The 16531-nt window shown below is 35.7% G+C and overlaps 1 protein-coding gene across 14 annotated transcripts in view; it reads left to right on the top strand.

The window, feature by feature from the left end:
- TUT4 (terminal uridylyl transferase 4) overlaps window positions 1–16531 on the top strand; it is a 95285-nt gene that overhangs the window by 25730 nt on the left and 53024 nt on the right. For all 14 annotated transcript variants that reach the window (XR_014794014.1, XM_084872857.1, XM_084872861.1 and 11 more), the window contains exons 3-7: window positions 1201–1364; window positions 7787–7903; window positions 10345–10522; window positions 12190–12278; window positions 15231–15282. Coding sequence is in view for 13 of the 14 variants with exons in the window: in XM_084872857.1 (XP_084728983.1) it covers window positions 1201–1364; window positions 7787–7903; window positions 10345–10522; window positions 12190–12278; window positions 15231–15282 (600 nt within the window). In the remaining variant the exon portion in view is untranslated. The remainder of the gene's footprint in view (window positions 1–1200; window positions 1365–7786; window positions 7904–10344; window positions 10523–12189; window positions 12279–15230; window positions 15283–16531) is intronic.

Raw genomic sequence — 16531 nt, 5'->3', positions numbered from 1 at the left:
GGCCTGCTCCACGATCTTTTCCACTTGATATTGTTGTAAACAACCCATTTTTCATCGCCAGTTATCAGTCGTTTTAAAAATGGATCATTTTCATTACATTTCTTTAGCAACTCGTAGCTGCTAATGCGTTGCGTTAACTGTGATTCTTTCAGTTCGTGAGGAACCCACGTATCGAGTTTTTGAACATAACCAAGTTGTTTTAAGTGATTTTCAATGCATGTATGTGATACATGAAGCTTCTCTGCAATCTCACGTGTTGTACTGTGACAGTCCGAATTGATTATTGCTTTGATTAGGGCGTCATCAACTTCAACTGGACGACCAGAGCGTTTTTCATCTTTGAGTGAAAAATCACCAGAACGAAATTTGGCAAACCAATTTTGACACTGCCGTTCTTTTAAGGCTTCGTCACCATAAACAGCACATAACTTTTTATGAGCTTGCGATGCGTTTTTCCCTTTGCAGAAATAAAAAAGCAAAATATGACGAAAATGTTCCTTTTGATTTTCCATTTTTCAACGAACGCCAAACGAAAACTACAAAACAGATCAAAAAACTTTTTTTACTGATTAACAGCTGAATAGCCAACTATCAAATAACAAAATGTGTTTTACATTTGTACTACGTCTGCAAACCTAAAAATTCAACTGAAGCCATATATGTGTGAAACCCGCAATTACTTCGTTGCCGACCCAATAGTTAGGAGACTAATAAGAAATATACTGTATATCTGTGGGTTTAGTGGAAGCAGAGAAAGAGGAGCCTGGTGTAGGTTTGTGGTCTGGAGTATGCATGTTCTTTTAGCTGCAAGTGTATAGTGCTTGAAGTTGCTGAAGTGACTTTAGTTCAGTGACTAATCTTTGGGATTTAAAAGAGCTTTTTATTACATTTACTTCAAAGATTCCACAAAATGGTTTTGTTATGTTAGTCTTATATACTAAGTCTCAGTCACATTTGTCTCTTTTGATAGGTAGTTGGAAGAACAAGATAGGATAGGCATTTGACCAAGAAGTAGATTTTTCTTTGTGAATTTCTATGCGATATATTATACCTCTTACATTTTACATAGGCATGCCAACTTGTACAACTAAGGAAAGAATATTTTCTCTCTGTGTGTATAAATTGAATGTCTGTTTTGCATTAGTTTTTTTGATTGACCAGTTCTAATGATGACAACTAAGTGATTGCTTCCTTTTCTAGGTAAAATGAAGACTGACGAGTCTAATAAAGAAACTTCTTCAGAGATGGACTATTTAGAAAATGCCGCTGTGATAGATGAGTCTACATTGACGCCTGAGCAGAGGCTAGGTTTGAAACAAGCAGAAGAACGTTTAGAAAGAGATCACATCTTTCGACTTGAAAAAGTATACTTTGTTGTTTTAGTTATTTGAAGGAAATGTGTGTTTCATAACTTTACTTTGCCAAGTATAGCTCTTGTTATTTTTCTTATATTCCTAAGGCATAAATAGCATTCATCTTTCCATACTTTCTTCATTCCTTTCTACTTCTCTCTTTTCTCTCTTCCCTTCCTCTGTTTAGCAAATCTTTATGTCTGTGATTCGGACTTCATTTATTCATCCCCAGAGGTTGATGAACTGTGTCCTACCCTCTTATTTATTTATTTATTTATTTTTTTTTTGTGTGTGTGTTTTGTTTTTTTTAAATGGTGGCAAAATACATTTAGCCCCTTGTTGTTTTTTTGGGAATGCCACCATGCCCATTTGTCTATGGCTGCTTTTGTGCTACCATGGCAGGTTGAGTTGAGAGTTGCTGCAAAGAATATATGACCCGCAAAGCATAAAAAGCTACATTTTTAAAAAAATCATCACCTGAGGATATTTTTTTCATTACTTTTCAGAGAGAGAGAGAAAAGAGAGGGAGGGAGGGTAGGAGGGAAAGAAGGAAGGGGAGAGATGGAGTGAAAGAAACATCAATGTGAGAGAGACACATTGATTGGTTGCTTCAAGGGCAAGGACCAGCTATGGGCCCTTGTCTGGGAATCGAACCTGAGACCCTGAGCAACACTGGCCAGGGCAAAATATCTCCTTTTTGCCAAAGCATAAAATTACCATAATATTACTTTGTCTCTTTCTGTTAGAAGTTTGCTGAACCTTGATTTATTTACTCATAAATAGATACTGAGTGCTTGTTGTGTTCTAGGTAATGAGCTAGGCATTGGGAATTTATTTGTGAAAATGGCACATTTCTGTCCATTCAAAGTTAATTCTTTATTTGAAATGACAGAAAGGAATTAGGGAATACTACATGAGGTTCTAGACTTCCTCCATCTATCAGGAGTTATTCTAGCCATTGGTATCTTGTTCCTGAGTACTAATTAACTTTTAACCTAAAAATACACATTCTTAGCCTTAATAAAAATATTGCTAGGTATTATAGGAATGAATAGTAAACTAATTTGTTCACAAATTGATACTTGGGGCATTGTGAGTATGTATACAAGGAAATAGGCCATCCTTGATAAATAATAAAGAAATGGTATGATTTTGTATAGTTTAGAAAAATTAAGTCATAGCTAAATTGAAGAAGGCAATTCTGAGTTATTTATTAATAAACTTATGACGGAGCAGTCACCCTATGAAAATAAAAAGAATTTAAGGAGTAGAGGTCCATAATGTAGGAGAGAGTTAGGCTGTGCAGCTAGTCTCACCAGATTCTAGAAGAATTTTTTTTTTCTTCAATTTGCTGTTTTACTTAGCTCTGTCTTTCCTCTTTTTCTTTCCAAAGACTAGAATTGGTGGCTATTTTGGCTCTGCATTGTCAAGATAAACATTGAGTGCCTTTCATATGCCATGATACGGTGATAAAAAGTTGAAATGGGATATCTGTGACATTTTAAAAAACATGATACTGCTCTTCTAGGAGTTTATTAATTAGAAAAAGACATATAAGCAAACCATAATAATAGTAATAATAACAGTATTGTTTGCAAACGGGATCTTGGACAAAGGAGTGGCCAACTTGAGTTGTGATATAGAGGTATAAAATTGAGGAATGTTTTATAAGAAGGTGACATTTGGACTGAGTCAGAAGGAGTGATTAGGAGTTGACCTGATGGGTTGGGGAAGGGTGGTGTAGGTAAATTATATGGGATGTGTAAAGAAAATATGAAAAATGTGTTTTCAAGAAAAATAAATGGGACTGGATACATAGGATACAAAGCAGAAAAGGTCAGTTCTTGCCGAAACCGGTTTGGCTCAATGGATAGAGCATCGGCCTGTGGACTGAGAGGTCCCAGGTTCTATTCCAGTCAAGGGCATGTACATTGGTTGCGGGCACATCCCCAGTAGGGGGTGTGCAAGAGGCAGCTGATCGATGTCTCTCTCTCATCAGTGTTTCTGACTCTCTATCCCTCTCCCTTCCTCTCTGTAAAAAAATCAATAAAATATGTTTTTTTTTAAAAAAAAAAAAAAAGAGAAAATCAGTTCTTGGGAGAAGGAAGAAGTTGGGGTGGAATGGATATTTGATGGTAGTAAGAAAGAATGGTGTGGGGTGAAAGAAAAGCTTTAGAGCGTGAAAACGTTTTATTTGTTGTTGAGTTTAAACAGCAGTGATGAAAATCATTGTGCCAATACCAGCAGTGATGTCTGTAATCCTTTTCTTTCTGACACCTTTGTTTCTCAAGCCCTCCAAAGCCTTTTGTTTTCAATATAGTATACTCTTAAAAAACAAAACAAAACAAAACAAAACAAAACATTTTTTATTGATTTCAGAGAGGAAGGGAGAGGGAAAGAGAGAGAGAAACATCAATGATGAGAGAGAATCATAGGTCCCCTGCCTCCTCCACGCCCCCTGCTGGGGAACAACCCTGCAACTGGGGCAGGTGCCTGTGACTGGAATAGAATCTGGGACACTTGAGTCGGCAGGCTGACATTCTATCCATCGAGCCAGATGAGCTAGCCCAGTGGTCGGCAAACTCATTAGTCAGCAGAGCCAAATATCAACAGTACAACAATTGAAATTTCTTTTGAGAGCCAAATTTTTTAAATTGCTTCTAATGCCACTTCTTAAAAATAGACTCCCCAGGCCGTGGTATTTTGTGGGAGAGCCACACTCAAGGGGCCAAAGAGCCGCATGTGGCTCGCGAGCCCCAGGTTGACGACCACTGAGCTAGGGCAATACAATGTACTCTTAATTAACATTTTTCTCTACCAGCTTTAGACACTCATTAAGAATATTCTTACCAACTTATTTTTTTATTTTATCAGGTCCTTTTATTCACAGTCATACTCATAGATTATCTAATTGAGGGGTAAAGATGTGATTTTTCAAAAATATGTTTTTATTGATTTTTAGAAAGGAAGGGGGCGAGAGATAGAAACATCAGTAAGAGAGAGACATCATTGATCCCTGCCTCTTGCATACACCCTGCTGGGGATGGAGCCCACAACTTGGGCATGTGCCCTGACCAGGAATCGAACTGGTGGCCTCTTTGTGCCTGGGTTGACACTTAACCATTGAGCAATACTGGCTGGGCTTTTAACCTGTACCAAAGAAGGAATAAATCCAAACAATTAGATTAGAAAGGTAAAATTCCCTATAGCAAATGTTAAATATTGACTAGGAAATACTTATAATCTCCATGCCCAGCAATTATTATTTTAGTTGGTCTGCAGAAACTTTAAGAAGGGTTATTAGTGTGTGTGTTTAGTGATCAAATAAAATATAACCGTAATAAAGGAATTTTTAAACGATTTTCATTTGTGTCTCTGAAACTAGAAGCTTCCTGATGGTGAGAACATTTTTGTGTTATTTACTGTTGTGCCTGATACAATACATTGTACATAATTGGTCAGTAATTAGAGGTAGTTTGCTTAGTGGTTAAGTGTATGGGTTTTGGAGTCACTGGTTCTATCTAGCTTTGTCACTTACTGATTTAATACCACTGGATAAGTTATTTAATCTCTTTAAACCTCAATTTCATCATCATTAAAATAGATTTGATGAAAATATTGACACCTAGCTCATTGGGCTATCATAAGGATTAAATAAGGTAATATAAGTAAAGTTCTTGGCACAGTGCTGGTATGTGGTAAGCACTGAACAGAGTTTAGCTACTGTGGAATTTATTTATTGTGCCCTATAGGGCAGTTTTTAAAAAAATATTTTTATTGATTTTTTGCAGAGAAGAAGAGAGAGGGATAGAGAGTTAGAAACATCAATGAGAGAGAAACATTGATCAGCTGCCTCTTGCACACCCCCTACTGGGGATGTGCCCGCAACCAAGGTACATGCCCTTGACTGGAATCGAACCTGGGACCCTTGAGTCCAAAGGCCGACGCTCTATTCACTGAGCCAAACCGGTTTCGGCGATATAGGGCAGCTTTTATTATTTCATTTTAAGGATCTATGTAGAAGCAGGCTCCAGTGTTAGAGCATTATCCAAGGTTAATTGAAATGTCATCCCAAACCTGCTGACTCCCCTTTCAGTTTCTTTCAAGCTTTTCCTACTAAAAGAGTCCAGATGCATCCTTGTCTGTTAACATTTTACAATTGAAAAATTCATATTATGAGTGATTATATGACTTCTTCAGAGACCTCATCAATATTCATGCATTTAGATATTCTGTGTTTATGCTTTCAACTCCTAAGTCTAACTTTTTCAGTCACTTCCACCATTCTTAAACCTTGAGCCAAGGCAACATCATCTCTCTTCTCTATTAATGCAACAATAAGTTCTTCCTGCTTCTATTCTTAATATAGAAGACAGTGATTCCTTTAAAATATTGATTAGATCTTGCAGTTCTTTGCTCAAAAACCTTCAATGCCTCACCCTTACAGTTAGAATAAAAGCCAGAGTCCTTACAGGGGGCTTATGATCTAGCCTCCATTATCTTTCAGATTTTTTTTAATTTTTCAAATATATTCGGCATATTCTTACTTCAGGGCCTTCGCATTCACATTTTCCTCTGTTGGAATGTCTCTTTCCAAATATCCACACAACTAATCCTTCACTTTCTTCAAGCCAGTTTATCAATGATGTCTTAAGTGACAACCCTATTTTTAAAAAGCAGTTAACACTTCTTCCCATATTCCTATTTATTTATACATTTGTTTAATACATGTTTCCCTACACTTGGATGTAAATTCATAAGGACAGGAATTTTGGTTTCTTTTGTTTATACACTATGTTTGACACAGTATAAGCTCAGAAAAATGGTGGCCCAGCTGGCATTGCTCAGAGGGTGAGCATCAACCTGTGAACCAGGTCAGGGTTCTGTTCCAGTCAGGGCACATGCCTGGGCTGTGGACTTGGTCCCATTGGGGGTGTGCAGGAGGCAGCCAATCAGTGATTCTCTCTTATCATTGATGTTTTTATCTCTCTCCCTTTCTCAAAAGTATATTTAAAAAAATAGTTGGTGAATTAAGAATTAGTTGTGATAGGAAATTTAAGAAATAGAAGTCTCTGTGAAGGCTTAATTCATACTCCAATAAGGACAGGTTTGAAAGAATTTCTTTTATTAAAGAATTGGAATGATTATGTTGAGCTGAACTTTCTTACTTGCTTGTTGCATTGGGCAATTATTTAATCCTTGAGATATAGTTGCTTTGTCAGTAAAATGGGAAGCCCTCATAGAGTTATTTTAAGGTTGGTAGATACTGAATACATGATGGCTAATGTTTATTTTTTAGTCTGTAGCAAGACTGTTGCTATCTTTGGGATGGATTCCCATTTAAAGGAAATCATATACATAATATTCTGAAGTGAGAATTTTTATGTCAGGAGTTGTAGCCTTTTGAAGATCAGTCAGATAAAAATTGAGCATTGCTGGAATTTCAGTGTAAGAGAGTGGAAACAATATTTTAAAATTCACATATTTAATATTTTTATAATTTTTTTATTGTGTAATCTTCTGGGTAGAGAGTTGGCTTTGGATTCAGAAATACACGAATTTAAATTCAGCATCTCCCACTTAATGTATTCTTGTGAAAGCTGCAAGCTACTTGAGCTTTTGTTTTCACATCTATAAAATGAAGATAATGCCAGTCTAAAATTGGATTGTTAGGGAATTAAAATGTCACATTGTATGTGAAGCACCTAGCAAGGAACCTGGCACATAACAAGTACTTTGGAATTACGATGTTTTTTATTATTTCAAGGGTATAATATATATGTGGAGTATGACTAAAGTACTATGACTGATACTTTTTACATGTCAGTTGTTTCCTTCAGAGTAATAACCTTAAGAGATTATCCATTTATTCCCATGAGATTGTGATTAATTGGAGTGTTTTTGGAATTCAGCTTTTGAAATTGTTTTCCATATTTGCAAGTCATTCTTTTGAATCTCTTATTTGAGGGTAGACTACCTTTCTCATTTCACATTGGATTCGAAAGTCTATATTAGATATGTACCAAATATATTTAGTACTTTTAAAAATATATTTTTGTTGATTTCAGAAAGAGATAAAAAACATCAATGATGAGAGAGAATCGTTGATTGGCTGTCTCCTGCACACCCCTTACTGGGGATCGAGCCCACAACCTGGGCATGTGCCCTGATCTCCTGGGTCGACACTCAACCACTGAGCCATACTGACCAGGCCATATTTAGTATTTTCATGGTATTACTTGAAATTAGTATATGATCTATGATGACTATTTTGAAAAGGACAACTATCTTGGTTTTATAAGTACTGATTTGTTTATTTAAAACATTCCTACAATGCTTATGTTTTCCTTATGTTTACATAATTATGCCATTCACGTATTTAATAAAAAATTTACTTCTCTGTTTTTTGAAAATGTCATTTTTTAACTTTTCAGCGCTCACCAGAATATACCAATTGCCGGTATCTATGCAAACTTTGCTTAATTCACATTGAAAATATCCAGGGAGCTCATAAACATATAAAAGAGAAACGACATAAGAAAAACATTTTGGTAAGTTCTTAGTACAAAATGTTTTGTTTATTTTTGAATGGTAAAACTATATGAAATCCTTTTTATTTTTGAAAGTAAAAATGCAGTATTATTCAGTCATATTAGTAATTGAAATGACATTGTTGAAAGGTGTGATTGCCCTCCTTACCTGAGTCAGGAGGGAAACCTTCTGAGAGTCCAGTTTGCTCATTTTAAAGTACATTGATTCCTAAGTTTAAAACTGTCACGTGTAGTTAGTCCAACAGATATTTATTGAGTTTTATGTGCTTATGTCTAGGAGTGATGAAGAAGGTAGTTGTAGTTTCTGCCCTCACAGTTTCTAAGATATTGGTGAAGCATCCAATGAATGAGGATTTAAGGATCATGAGTTTTATTAAAGGGGGAAATGTAGTGCTAAAGAAGTATACAAGAATATTTTACTTAGTGTAGATCAGGGACAGTTTTTCTGAGAAAGTGAACATTTGAATTGAACCTCGGAGTAATAGTTTAAAAAGGCAAAAAGTGAGTGGTGTGGAGAGGCAAGCTGAGAGCATTTTATACAAAAAAGCAGAATGAATAAAGATTTCTATAAGTCAGGAAAGGATATGGCATATGAGTAACTGAAAGATTGTAGTATTAGTGGAACAAACAAAGCTAGGAGGAAAATGATGTGAGATGAAGTTGGAGAAGTCCAGACCATGCAGGGCCTTATAAACGAGAGACTTGGAGAATTCTTAATTCTACAGTTATTTTTATTATAGTATTTCATAGACTTAGACATGAACAGAGTGTTTTTTTCTTTTTAGAGTGTATTAGTATTTTATCTATTTAATCTTTTTCTGTTCAAAGTTATAATAATATATAACTTCTTATCTAAGTTTGTGCTTGTGTATCCTCTCTGTGAAATACTCTTTCACCTGACCTTCCCAACAAGTCAGATATTTCTTTTCTGCCCCCACAGTGCTTGGTCAGAAAACCTAACACATGTTTGCCATCTCTCCTTTTCTAGATTTCAGTATTTAATATTCTGAAAGGTTATTTTCTTTTTTATTTTTGTATAAGTACCGCGCGCTAACCGATTGCGCCACTGGAGCTCCTTCTTTTTTATTTTTGTTTCTGCATTGCTTAAAACCGTATATGACACATACTAGGTTCTCATACATTTTTCTTAAAAAAAAATTGATACATTGAAGAAAATCAAGAACTTAGAAGTAATAGAAGTCATTCAGATTTAATGAGCCTATGATTATTTTATTTTATTATTATTTTTGTTAATTTTTACCTAAGGATATTTTTTCCATTGATTTTTAGAGAGAGTGGATCGTGGATTGGGGAGAGAGAGAGAGAGAAACATTGATGTGAGAGAGACACATCAGTTGGTTGCCTCCCACACTGAGGATTGAACCTGCAACCTAGGTACGTTGCTGCCCTTGACTGGGAATCAAACCCACGACCCTTGGATGCATGGGCTGACACTATAACCACTGATTCATAACAATAGTGTGGTAAAGGCCTGGGAGGGGCGGGTATGGGGTGGAGAGAGGGTCAGTGGGAAAAAACAAGGACACATCTGTAATACTTTGAACAATAAAGATAAATTTAAAAAAGAAGTTAAACTAATTCAGGTCAAGATGGCGGCATACATAAATGTGGTACTTGCATCCTCTCACAACCACATCAAAATTACATGCCCTGGCTGGTGTAGCTAAGTGGTTAGGGCGTTGGCCTGGCACCGAGTCAATGGAAAAAATATCCTCAGATGAGGATTAGCAACAACAAAAAGTTATAAACAACCATCCTGGCTTTAATGAAGCATTTCAGAATTTATGCAGACAATAAAATATAACAAATTTCATTTTTAAATGTTTAACAGAAACCTCCCCCACGGTATCTCTTAGTCTTCCAAATCTCCTTCACAAAGGCAGGGATCTCTGTCTCTTTTGTTCTCTTCCATATCCTACAAGCCTTAGACCTGGCACATAGAAGTTGATTATATTTATCTTTTTCTCTTAAATATATACTGAGTGGCCAGATTATTATGATCTCTGAACACATAATAATCTGGCCTCTCAGTGCTTGTGTGTGTGTGTGTGTGTGTGTGTGTGTATTATAGGCCCGGTGTATGAATTCGTCGTGCATAGGTGGGGTCTGACCAGCCTGGCCAGGGGGAGGGGAGAGGACATAGGCAGTTGGCTGGGCTGCCTGTTGGTTGAACTAGTCGAGGGGACAATTTATTTATTAGCCTTTTATTATATAGGATATACACTGAGTGGTCAGCTTCAGAGATCATAATAATCTGGCCATTCAGTGTAAGTCTGGCACATAGAAGTTGAATGTATTTATATTTTTCTCTTGAAAAAGTATTTCTCATTAAAAGAGTAATTTTTTTACTCTGAAGACTAGCTGAACAGAACTCTTATAATATTTTATATATATATTGTTGTTACATGTTACACTAACAGGAAAAACAGGAAGAAAGTGAACTTCGTTCTCTGCCACCTCCTTCCCCTGCCCACTTGGCAGCTTTAAGTGTTGCAGTTACTGAATTAGCAAAAGAACAAGGAATAACAGATGATGACCTCAGCGTTCGTCAGGAGGTTGTGGAGGAAATGTCAAAGGTTATAACAGCATTTTTACCAGGTACAAATATATTATATACTTATTTCTAAAAATTACACAACTCTTTCTCTTGAATTAGGGTAAATATTATTTTAAAATATTTTTTATTGATTTCAGAGAGGAAGGGAGAGGGGGAGAAAGATAGAAATATCAATGAGAGAGATGCTTTGATTGGCTGCCTCCTGCACACCCCACTGGGAATGGAGCCTGCAACCCCTGCACGCGCCCTGGCCGGGAATCCAACCGTGACCTCCTGGTTCATAGGTCGGTGCTCAACCACTGAGCCATGCCAGCCAGGCTGACCTTATTCTTTCTAAGAAACTAAACTTGCCTGATAAGTTCCAGTCATGTTTTTTTCAACTTGATCTCTGATGAGATCCTTTTAAAATTTGCCTTATTATGATTTTTGAAGTCAAATATTTGATAGTCTGAGAAAGTTGCTTGTAGTATGTTATTGTTTTTATTAACTTGTTCTATGAACTCTTGAAAGCCACAGAATTTTTTTGTTTGTTTTAGACTTGGAATATTAATGGCTTCACTTTGTATTTTTATTTTTAAAAAATATATATCTTATTGATTTTTTTACAGAGGAAGGGAGAGAGATAGAGATAGAAACATTGATGAGAGTCATCGATCAGCTGCTTCTTGCACGCCCCCTACTGGGGACATGCCTGCAACCAAGGTACATGCCCTTGACCGGAATTGAACCCTGGACCTTTCAGTCCGCAGACCGACGCTCTACCGCTGAGCCAAACTGGTTTCGGCTGTTTTGCCTAGTTTTAAAGTTAAATAGAATAATTTGTACAGCATTGTGAATTTTTTTTGTGTTCTTAATATGTATGTGATAATACAGAGAGGAAGGGAAAGAGATAGAGATAGAAACATTGATGAGAGTCATCGATCAGCTGCCTCTTGCATGCCCCCTACTGGGGACATGCCTGCAACCAAGGTACATGCTCTTGACCAGAATCGAACCCGGGACCCCTCAGTCTGCAGGCCGACGCTCTATCCACTGAGCCAAACCGGTTTCGGCCACTTTCTATTTTTAAAGATCATTGTCATTGACTACGATTCCTTCCCCATTTAAAGTGTTATCTCTTATGTAAATATATATAAATAAATGCCATTTGTGACAGTAGCTATAGCTGGGTTGTACATTCTTTACTGTTACATATTAAGTGTTAAACATAATTATAGTCATTCCTAAGTGAACTATTACTAAAATTTTGTTTAAACATTGAACTTTTTAAAAAAAATTTTATTGATGTCAGAGAGGAAGGGAGAGGGAGGGAGAGAGAGAAACAGCAGTGATGAGAATCATTGATTGGCTGCCTCCTGCTTGGCCCCTACTGTGGATTGAGCCCACAACCCAGGCATGTGCCCTTGACAGGAATCAAACCCGGGACCCTTCAGTCCGCAGGCCGATGCTCTATCCACTGAACTACACCAGCCAGGGCTAAACATTGAACTTTTTTGAGCAATTTCTCTTTCTGTCTGTTCCTGAACCCTCTAACTGAGAAACATCTTTATTTTATAGATCAATTAAAAAGGATATAATTCTTCTATAATTGTTGTACTAGAATTGAAAGACATAGTGAGATATATGCAGTTTTCCTACCACTGTTGTTTAAGATCCCATATTTACATTCTATTTCATGCTTTAATTTTTTGTTGTTGTTTTTTTCCAGAGTGTTCACTTAGGTTGTATGGCTCATCTCTGACTAAGTTTGCTCTGAAAAGTAGTGATGTTAATATAGATATAAAATTTCCTCCCAAGGTAAGTAATTAGAAAAGAATGTTTCCTATGTGGTTCTTAATTAGTACTTGTTTTTTTTATTGATTATCTTTTTTTAAGAGTCTCCTGCTCTTCCGACTGAGCTAGCCGGGCACCTTGATTATCTTTTTAGTGGCGGTGCAAGGAACTATAAAATTCTGCCTTATGGAAGTTACCATCCCTATGGAACATTTGGAAACTACTATTAGGTGTCAGACTTTAAAATAAAATAAAATAAAATAAAATAAAATAAAATAAAATAAAATAAAATAAAATAAAATAAAGTAAAGTAAAGTAAAGTAAAGTAAAGTAAAGTAAAGTAAAAAGTAAAGTAAAGTAAAGGTCAAAGAAAAAAGAGGAAGCAGTCATTAAAAAAAAGAAGAAAAAAAAAAAAGGAAAGTCAGCTCTCTTTCTCTCTCTCTGGAGCAAGCCCTTGCCTTTCCCCACCCGCTTCTTTCTCCAGGGTGTTCTCTTTCTCTCCTGGAGCACACCTCTCCTCCCTTTTGGTCCTTCAAGGTGTGCATTCTCTCTTCCTCTCTCTGCTAAGCACTGAGGCCCTTCTTTAGCTATAAGTTGTTTTCTGAACCTATTTCTTCTTAAAAAAAAAAGGGGGACCCAAGATGATGGTAGGTAGAGTAGGTAAAAGTTACATTCACCTCCTCCCAGGACCAAACTGGAATCAAAACTAAAATATAGAACAGTCAACTTGAATAACCAACTGAAGACTAGCTGAACAGAACTCTTATAACCAAGGATTTACAGAAGAAGCCACACTGAAACTGGACTTGGTAACTGAAGGTTCTCATCCTTGCCTGCCTGGTGGTCCTTGCTCCTGGGAGGGAGAAGGAAGATCTCGCATATTCAGTGAGACTGTAGAAAGCCTTTCCGCAGTGAGGAATCTATTACACACATGAGCAAAGAAACCTGAGCAGTTTGAACGTGAGACACAGCAGCAAAGAGGATGAATTCCAGGATAAAATTCACCCCTGTGTTTAGCCGCAGCCTCTAATCTGTCCTTACTCTGAGCCTGTCCCTTACACTGTCCTTCCACAAACATCCTGCCTCCTGTTCAGTCTGTTACTGTGCTGCCTGTCCGTCAGCCTGAGGTAACGGAAGCCCCCAATAGTAAGGAGGCCATCTTTCCTAAGTGCAATGTGATGCTGTTTTTTTAACACTAAGTCCCAAATTTTAGTAATCTCAAAAGTCCATACCTTCTCCTGGCTCTCTTCCAGCCCTTGATGCCCCAGCACCCCAAGCTGCTGCTTCAGACTCCCATGTTTTCTTACTGGGCCCTGTTCTTCCTTCCTCAGCCCAAAGCCATGTTTCTTCCCCAGGGAGTGATGACCTACCCCCAGAGATGTCCATCCAAGCCCTTCTGCTGTACTTAGAGCCTGTTTGATCCTCCCTGCGAGTTCTACCCCGTTAACCAATCTAGTGACCCAGTTTACAACTTAGAACAAGTCTAACAGGATTTCAAAGTTAATGTTCCACTCCCCATTTTTTAATTGATTGTGACTGGAAATGACATATTTTCATCTTTGTATCATGCCATCAAAAATTGCTAATTTTAAAATGTCTCTACATGGAAAGAATTAAAATGCATTTCCTTATTTATTTTATGTATTATGTAGCACTTGTCTGAATTTGAATGCAACTCATAACCTCTATTTTCCAAATTTTAATTAAAAAAAGTACCACAAAATTTCAATTTTGAATTGGAAGTACCATAACTATATCAAAATATGTATAAAAATAGTTTCTGGAATTGTGCTTAGTATTATTTCCTAACCAGTCCTTTCAATAAATTAAATTTTTATGCATAAAAAAAGGAAAAGTGATTGTATTTGAGCATGTTGAACTGTTACTGCTTATGGAAGTAATATAGGAGGTGGAAAGAACTTAGAAACCAAAAATCCGTGTTTAAATCTTAGTTGCATTGAGCAAGTTAATTACTTGACTTGTCTGAGCCTCAGTTTTCTAATTTCCAAAACAGGAATAATAACTTTTATATTGCATAAGATTATACATTTCAGGTATTTTTGTATAGTGCCTGGTACATTATAGGTACTTTTAATAAGCAGTGTCTAGTATCATTTGCAAAAGTACCGATATTGTTTAGCACTGCTAATGTTGCTTATCTATTGACATAGCAAACATTTAAAATAATTGAAATTTTATGTGTTCTAAATTTTTTTAATAAGTCATGTTCAAGGAGGTTTGATTTGGGTGAAAATTTGATGTTTAATTTCTAATCTGCATATAGTCATTTACATAATTATTATTACTACTAAATACTTTTAAATAGCAGTAAAATACACATTAAGTTAAACATTTGACAAGCTTGTTATTTATTATTATTTTAGTATATTTTTATTGATTTTGAGAGGAGAGAGGAAGAGAGATAGAAATACCAATGATGAAAGAGAATCATTGATTTGCTGCCTCCTGCAAGTTGCCATACTGGGGATCAAGCTGGCAACCCAGGCATGTGCCCTGACGGGAATTGAGCCATGAACTGGTCCATAGGCTGATGCTCGACCACTGAGCCACGCCAGCTGGGCAACAAGCTTGTCATTGAAAGCAGCGTTTTAATCGAAGTTTGTTGGCCATGTGGCTAGTTACCAGTGCATCTTAAATTTATCTCAACAACTTCCCTAACAATTATTTGGTAAAGTAATTTTTTCCAATTATTTTTCTGTGAAATTCCAGAATCTTTCTCACCTAAGAGCTGATTAATTCAAGGAGTATTGCTGGAATCATAGCACTATATGATTTATTAGATTCTATTTCCTTGAACAAGATGTGTTAACATAAAAGTAAAATACTCTTCTGTTTCCATTATTTTAAAATAATAGAGAGCATGATTTTAATGTTTAATGAAATTTAATTCCCTCTAAAGTTCTACAACTTAAACTTTGAAATTAGTATATTGATTTAATTTGAAACTTTTTTTAGATGACTCATCCAGATCTTCTGATACAAGTGCTTGGGATTCTAAAAAAAAGTGGTGAGTTTCTTTTTTAATTTGTCTTTCTAAAGAAAATTCTTCAAAGATACATGCACTGTGGAGGTTATATATAGCTAAACAAAGTAAACTAAAATTCCTAGCATATTATAATACAATATATATATATTTGTTTATATTTGTTTAATAGGTATACTAGAAAATTTACATGTCTGTAAGATCAAAAATATATTTTAAATTGATATGTAAAATCTGCCTTTTGAATAATTTAAAAATGTTAGCTTTGAATATTATGAGCATTTCTAATGTAAAAGAAGAGAAAGACAAAATCTATCCTTGGAAGGTTATTGATGAAGGAAGACTTAGGGAGAGACTTGGGGGAAATTTTTGTGCATTCATTAGGTAAATTGTTTTTTCCACAATTAAAAGCAATGTCAGCCTAATTTAATCATTTATATTACACTAAGCAAAATTATACTTAGTAAGCTTTTCATTTGTGCCTCATATGTCTGGATTTTTGTGTGTGTGTGTGTGATGTAAAAAGGATATTTATATAGGTAAAAACACTTTTAAAATAAAAAAAATAAAAAATTATAACTATCTCAAACCAGGCCGTAGCGTGTAATACAATCTATAATATTATTTTGTTTTTGTTTTTACTGCTTTTCTTGTTATGAAATAAATGCTTGCGAGCTCAAGATCTGCCAGACTTTCTAGGCACAAAATTTAGTTCTGCCACTTGATGGTTGTATGTTTTTTGATGAATTATTTAATGTTCAAGCTTCGGTTTTCTCATCTGTAAAATGGGTAGGTTGTTACTATTACTATTTCTTAATCAAAATTAAACCTATTTTTGTCAGTTTGGCAAAACATATTATATATATATATATATATAAAATTCTGTGGTGTGGAATTTTAGTAATTTATGTGTGTCAGGAGATGAAAAATGTTGAAAATTGCTGTTGTAAAGGGATTTAAGTATAATTTTTTTCTTAGTAAATATTTATCTCTACTTGCACAAAAACTTTAAAACATTACAGATAGGAGGTAAACACAGAGCTTTTACCTCTTTAGACTCACTGGAGAGTATTAACCTAGCAAAAAAATTTTAAATAGGTCTTTTCCACTAAAATACACAAATAGATCATCTTGAGTCGTATAACATAGGTCTACAGAATGCAGTCTGATTGTAAAATTGATTTCTTTTTATCTCCTCTCTTTAAAGACCTCTATCCTGTCATCTACAGGATTTATGTTTAAATATTTGTTTCCAAACCCCTGATTGAGCTCT

The sequence above is a fragment of the Pipistrellus hanaki genome (assembly GCF_964339955.1).
Source record: "Pipistrellus hanaki genome assembly, chromosome: 2".
In the NCBI taxonomy this organism is placed as follows: domain Eukaryota; kingdom Metazoa; phylum Chordata; class Mammalia; order Chiroptera; family Vespertilionidae; genus Pipistrellus; species Pipistrellus hanaki.
This window is presented reverse-complemented; position numbering and strand designations above follow the sequence as displayed.